Source organism: Alosa pseudoharengus, unplaced genomic scaffold (genome assembly GCF_046254945.1).
Source record: "Alosa pseudoharengus isolate Yale_2024_CS ecotype anadromous, Long Island Sound unplaced genomic scaffold, YU_APseudo_1.1 YU_APseudo_1.1_scf_17, whole genome shotgun sequence".
Taxonomy (NCBI): domain Eukaryota; kingdom Metazoa; phylum Chordata; class Actinopteri; order Clupeiformes; family Clupeidae; genus Alosa; species Alosa pseudoharengus.
In genome coordinates, this window is record NW_027468640.1 from 29,701,812 (window position 1) to 29,709,311 (window position 7,500).

A 7,500-nucleotide genomic window follows, 5' to 3' on the forward strand; every position below is an offset into this window, starting at 1 on the left:
TTGCAGAAGCTTAAAGGATTTTGTCTGCATGGAATAGAGCTTGAACGCAAAGGCCAGGCTGGTTTGACAGCTGCAGTGGGGGGATGTTCAGAAGTCTCGCACCCCGTCCTCTGTTGGGTGGGAAAAAAATAACCATGTCCTGAACGCAGAGAGTTTCTCAATCTCACCTTTGCTTACCGTTTGGCTCTCTGTTCTTGCGTCACACTTGTAGGCTCAGCAGGAAAATCATTCACCCTGACTTGTTTAGAGAGAAAAAGCACCAGCACCTGCATAATTCATCGCTACCGGACCCATCCTGGGGCACCCTCACAAAGAGAGTGGAAACCTAATCAAGTTACGACTGACTGCACCCCTACGCCCTTTCTGGTGACGACGTGTCAAACAGCAGATGCGCATGAAGCAACAGAGGAGACAACGCATGATGAAAAACACTGAAATCTTTTCCGGTAACACACCCAGTATCCAAAAATCACTATGAATAGATTCTAAAGTATTCATAATGAATCAGAATAATTGATATACATCAATATACATTAACTATTTATACATAGTGATGATGCATCATTGCGAAACGTTTTGAAAGGCTGGTCCTCTCACAACTGAAATCATGTCTGCCCTCTGGACTGGGCCCGTACCAATTTGCCTACCGACGCAACAGATCAACAGCGCTCCACCTGGCACTCACCCACCTGGACAGTCCCAATGTTAGAATGTTGTTCATTAACTTCAAGTTTAAGTTCAGCATTCAGCACTGTGATCCCTTCCAAGCTGATCTCCAAGCTCAGCCAGCTTGGCATCAGCAACTCACTCTGCAACTGGACTATAGACTTCCTTACTAACAGACCCCAGGCTGTTAAATTAGGATGTCTCTCCTCCTCCACTATCACCCTGAACACTGGCGTGCCGCAGGGCTGTTTGTTGAGCCCTCTGCTCTACTCCCTCTTCACCCACGACTGCACCCCTGTTTATGGCTCCAATGCCATAATCAAGTTTGCAGATGATCAGAGAGGAGGATGAAACAGCATATAGGTATGAGGTTCAGCACCTAGCTATGTGGTGTAAAAACAATAACCTGGCACTCAACATCCAGAAGACCAAGGAGGTCATTGTGGACTTCAGAAGAACCAAGAGCAAGGCACACACCCCCCTCCTCAGCGGTGCTTTAAGTTCCTTGGGGTCCCCATCACAGAAAATCTTGGTCTCTCAACTCCTCCAGTCTGGTGAAGAAGGCGCATCAGCACCTTCATTTTCTACGGACCCTACTTAAGAAAACACACCTATGTTCTAGAATTCTATCAGACTTCTACCGCTGTACTATTGAGAGCATACTCACAAAGTGCATCTCTGTATGGTACTACAGTGAAATCTGCACAAAGGACTATTGGCTCCCAACTCCCCTCCATCCACAACACATATCATAAACGCTGTACAAACAAAGCCAAATCCATTGCTAAGGATGCCACCCACCCACACCATGGTCTTTTCACCCTACTCCCATCTGGCAGGCGATACAGGAGCCTGCGCTCCTGCACCAGCAGGCTCAGGTACAGTTTCTTTACCCTACAAAATGACAATAAAGTTGAATCTAATAATGACTGCATACAAATGTTATGATGTTATAGTGTAAGCCATTACAACTTGAAGTATCAGAATATGTTATAAAACTTTTACCACTCGATAATGCCTTTGACCACCATACGCCTTTTGTCAGATGTCATGATGAGGTCTGGATAGATATAAACATCTATAAATGTGTTCATAACTCTTTTTGGATACTGGAAATTAGCCATTTTTCATCAGAAAATAACATCTTCTCTGTGTACTACTATCCCCCCTCCGCCTGTCTAGAGGGCAAGCACAGCACATTTCAGCTGGAACAGCTGGTCTTAGTGGACACATGAGATTAAAGGCTCTGAACCGCCATTGTTGCAAACACCATTGACTTACCCTCTAAAAGGGAAGCAATGCCCTCTAAAAGTTAGTGAATGTGTGAAGGTGTTGAGTAAGCTGCCATTGGATTGTCAACAAAGCTTTAAGTAGGCCAGTAAGGACAACCTGTCCGCATAATTATCTACTGATATTGCATGGTGCATAAAATTACAAAGGCAAAGTTCTTATTATTGTAACACAACTCCCATGGTCATTATAGCTTACTTGCTAACATAATTCCTTTCCCATGTTATACTGTGTACTATAAATATTCCAAACTGTGCAGTGCTATTTTGATTTATTGATGATTCAGTGAAGTGAAGAAACCTTATATTGCCTCCTTGCGAACGTCTCTCCCACCATTGAGCCCATCCGGTCCATCCCCTGACCTCCTCATCCAGCCATGAACAACAAAAGGCCCTCGCCAGAGAGATTACCTCACTGAGGCCTGCATGGTAGCTGATTGAAGACTGTTGTGTAATCACTCTAATACACGCTAGAGACAAGTGAGGGTCACTTCTTTGATCCCAAACATCTCGGCTTTTATCTGAAGGCTCACCATCTGGGCCCGAGGAATGGCATCTGTGCATTAGCGTCTCACAGATCGCTAGCTAGAATTAGCATCGTTGTGCTAGTGTGTCATTGGCTGGCACTGTGGGTGCTTTTGTTGTTCTGTGAGAGTGTGGAGCTTTTCAAAGGCACGATGGAGTGAGAGACCCGGGCCGTGTCCCTTTCATCCTTTACAAACGCTACAACAACAATGCAAATTAAACATCGACTAGCGAGCGAGTGAGTGAGTGCGCGCAAAGTAAATAAATAAATAAATGACACAGGGCCGCACCTTCATTTGCACAGATTAAAAAACGAACAACAAGGAGAAACAACTCATTTAAAACTAATTTGGAGCCGGGAAGGCTGCTTTACCTGAAAGACCGCACACCTACACACAAACACACCACCCATGACTAAACACAGACACACACCTCATACACAAACACACGCACACACGCACCTACATACTGCACCCCCCCCCCATGTCCACACATACAAACACACACCCTACCTCCCCACACACACTGAACAGATGTTCGATCTGAAATTCCACACACCTCCCCTGACTGCAGAAATCCCTTTACACACACACACACACACACACACACACACACACACACACACACACACACACACACACACACACACACACACACACAGACACACACACTGCTAAAACAGCAAACTCCACCCCTTAAACTGCAAACCCAATGACTACGCTAGTCCAATGCTGGACAAACTCCAGGCCCTACCTTGACCCCTCTGATGCGGAACTCGACGAGGGCTCGGTGCATCTTGGCGGCGGCGGTGGGCAGGTCCTTGCCGCTGGAGATGACCTTGACCAGCAGCGAGTCGTAGTGCGGCGACACCACAGCACCCTGGAAGGCCGAGGCGCTGTCCAGACGGATGCCCATCCCCTCTCCACTCCGGAAGACCTGGACAGAGAGAACATATGGGTCAGACATGTGTGTGTGTTTGTGTGTGTGTGTGTGTACGTTAATGCACAGTTATGAAATGAAGTAACTTGAATTGAGAGGGAGAGAGAAAGAGAGAGAGAGAGAGAGAGAGAGAGAGAGAGAGAGAGAGAGAGGGCAGAAAGGGGAGAAAGAAAGATAGAGAACAGAGGGAAGGAGAATGGAGAAAAGAGAGGGGGAAGATAGTCGGAGAGAGAATGAGAGGTTAGCCGTGATTCACACTCATTTAACACGACTAAAAAAAAAAATCCTTTGTCATGACAATAGAGCTCATTTCAATTTGAGTGCGAGACAAAGAAAGAGCGAGACAGGAGAGCGAGAGAGAGAGAGAGAGAAAGAAAGAAAGAAAGAAAAGAGATGCCAGCGAGATGCTTTTCATCTGCTCATGAATATTATTATCCATGGTCAACACTAACCTCATTAACTCCCCAAATCTGCCTGTCATGACCAATGATTAGAGGCAGTGGAGGCGAGGCAGAGAGAAGCCTCCAACACTGAGTGCCATTACTGAACATTACTGAGCCTTTCACCGTAACTGCTGCGCACTATTGTGTTGCCTAATTGCTAATGCCATTAACGAGTTGGCTGTTGGTCATGAGAAACAAAATAACAACAATTATAAGAAACAAAATAACTACCATTGCAGATGGCAGCTGTTCACAAACACTTCGCACTAACAAAATGGAAAGCAATTATGAAATCTAGGTCATGTATTTTCCGTTTCGATTATACCTCCGAAATCACAGGGAATCTTGTGAAGCTGCACGCTCATGTGGGGGTCTTTCATGGCGAACGTGCCCTCGCATGGCGGCGAGCTCCCCTGGTGCGCAGCAGCTTGTGTGGTGTGTTCGTGTTGCTGCTTACACACCGAATATGCTGTTCATTAACCTTGGTCTCCAAGGTGCCAGCCAATGGCAAGGAAGGGAGGGAAAAAGATGGTGGACAAGGAGTTCAGCCCAAGCGTGGTTGTCTGTGACAGGCCAAGGCTAATGTATGTGCATACACACACACACACACACACACACACACACACACACACACACACACAAACACACACAAACACACACAAACACACACAAACACACACACAGATGCGTGGGAGGAGTATGCAGGGGGGCGAAGACTTGCCATCCAATCAAAGCTGAGGGTTTAAGGGAGGTAGTGGGCAGAGAGAGTGTACAGAGAGAGAACAAGAAAGAGAGGGGAAGAAAAAAAGAGAGAGAAAAGAAAGAAAGAGGGAGAGCAAAAATGTGGAGGTGTTAATTAAAAGAGGGATGGCAGCACTGGCATGACACAGTTCCTCCTCATTCATTTGTCTCTCACATTCCTCCATCTTTTCTTTTCCCTTTTTCTCCTGCATGTCTTTCTTGGCCTTGACGTGCACGTGTTTACTATGTAGTCTGCCTGAAAAGGAGGGAAGACAACAAAAGCCAGTGACAGAAGAAAGGCGAGAGATAATGAAACACATGAAAGAGGGAAGAAGGAGGAAAGGAGGACTAGAAAAATGAAAAAAAAAAAAAACAGGGGCCACAGCATGTGTGGTAGTGAGATAGTGAGGGGTTAAGATACTGGAACTAAGAGAGAGAGAGACGTATCCACAGACTCTGGAAGAAAGGACGACATTTAGACTAAAAAAGTACACATACTACAGAAAGACAGTGTGCAGGTGAAAGTTACGTGGAGTGAAAATGAAATGCAGACAGAAAGACACATGGAGAGAGAGAGAGAGAGAGAACAGAGGGAGAGAGAATGGAGCAAAAGAGGGGGAAGAGAGGGAGGAAGCGGCGGGTGGTCTTGTCCAGGACAGAGTCGATGACAATCTCCTCTCCCTAAGCGAGACCTCATTGATCAGTGGCCATCCAATTATCCTGCCTTATCCCTCAGCCAATTAGGCAAATGTATAGTCCATAAGAAAGAGATTACTTTCCATTTTGCTCCCGCTCCACTCCTTGCTCTCTCTCTTTCACACACACACACACACACACACACACACACACACACACACACACACACACACACACACACACATGAGCACCCTGGCTTTGTGGTGTTTTTTTTTTTACAGGGAGACCATATGAAGCCAATTAGAGCGATTGCTTGGCCCATTTCTCCCCACTCTTATTCACATACAGAACGTCGCCGTTCAATTCCTTTTCTTCTCACCTCGGCACCATCACCTTGTCTGATTCACCTCCACCACCATCACCACCACCCTCAGGGTGACCGCATGGTGGGCTGGCATGGTGGGCTGGTGGGGGGTATGCCTGGGTCAGACTGATTCCTGGTTCCCCGGTCCCTGTCGATTTCATGCCAATTAAACCATCACAAAAGGGCCTAGGTACATCCTCCATGGAGAGAGAAAGTGAGAGTGGAAGAGTCGAAGAGAGTGTGAGAAAGAGAGAGAGAGAGAGAGAGGAAGAGAGAAAGAGGTGGAGAGAGAGAGATTGAGAGAGATGAAGACACATATAGTGGGCTTGAAAGACATTTCTTGAACCACTTAGTAGAATAAAAGGACTTTTAAACTGAGAGAAGGGCATATGGATGACTACTGTTGCTCATTTGAAAATCTACTATGATATTGGAAGAGGGAAAGAGGTGAAGAAAGGAGAGGGATAGAGAGAAAGAAAGAGTGAGCGAGAAAGAGAGAGATTCCTTAAAGTGTCACTCATTGTCCATCCCATGGCTCACTGGTTGCCTTCGATTGATTTCGATTTGGACCTGAGACAATAGAGGAGAGCTATGTCTCCGTCTAGTGTGGATTTTAGAAAGAACTCCAGTCCATTCTTTCACAGACACACACACAGACACACACACAGACACACACACACACACACACACACACACACACACACACACACACACACACTCATACACACACACACACTCATACACACAGACACACAGACACACACTCACTCACACACACACACAAAGTGTATGAAAGAGAAACAAACACACACTTGGCACTCACACAGAAACGTTTTGAAACCATTCATTTAAACAATTCACCCATAACACATTCTTACAAATATGCATTCAGATCCCCCCCCCCCCCACACACACACACACACCCACACCTCTCTCTCTCACACACACACACACGCACCTCAACAGCCGCAGTGTTGCTTGGAGATGAAGCGATGGCGTTGGGCTCCATACCACCAGAGGATGTGAAGGACCTAGAAGGACACTCCCGCATTTAGGAGTCTCTCACATTTATTCACACACAGAGCCTGCCGCACCGCAAGACTACGTATTGTATACCATGAAGGCCATTAGACTTGGAGCAACTTAAAAGAAGATTAAACAGACAGGGAAAACGCTGTCCAGTTTGCTTGTTTCAGGACAGCATCTCTGTTCATTCTTTGGGAGACTGGATATACAGTACAGCCACATCTTATAGTAAAGGTGCTACTCCTTTAAAATCCAGGTTATTAGGCAAATTCAAATTATGTATTAAATTCAGCTAATGTCTTCCCATTGTCTTCTAGCTATATGTTCAGTAGGTGCACAGGATAATTCCGGTATTTAGCACTTTGAGTCCCTTTTCTGGTTTGTTTTGGATGAACTAGAGTGGTGGACACCAAAATGTTGACGATACATGTACAGTAGGTCCTGTCTCGACTTTCTGACTCATTTTGAATCGCCTTTGACTGTTTCAGAGTGGCTGGCTATGGGCATGCACAAACATGTCCTTAAAACAACCCTTAACGTTCGTTTTCAAAACTGTGCAACTCACCGAGTGGTTAGTGGTGTATGTTGATTATTAAAATATGTCGGCGCAATGTATGATTTCAATCTGTGTTATTTGCTATTGTGGAACTATTTTTTCCGATACCTCACAACCGCGTATAAACTTCCGCTCAATATTTGAGTATGAAGCATAGACAGTAAAAGAGGTCTCGCGGGGGAAAAACTACAACCGTAAACAGACCCCCTTTCCATTTCCGGTAGCGCAGTAATATCCACGAGCAATGAGTCTTCCAACAGAAATCAATGGGATTTTACAAAATGGCAAATAAAACACGACAGAAACTGTATTTCG

The 7,500-nt window shown here is 45.6% G+C and overlaps 1 protein-coding gene across 1 annotated transcript in view; it reads right to left on the minus strand.

The window, feature by feature from the left end:
- Positions 1-7,500, minus strand: part of pcxb (pyruvate carboxylase b) — a 217,017-nt gene that overhangs the window by 110,126 nt on the left and 99,391 nt on the right. Inside the window, exon 9 of the mRNA XM_076288391.1 lies at positions 3,234-3,416. Coding sequence (XP_076144506.1) covers positions 3,234-3,416 — 183 coding nt within the window. The remainder of the gene's footprint in view (positions 1-3,233; positions 3,417-7,500) is intronic.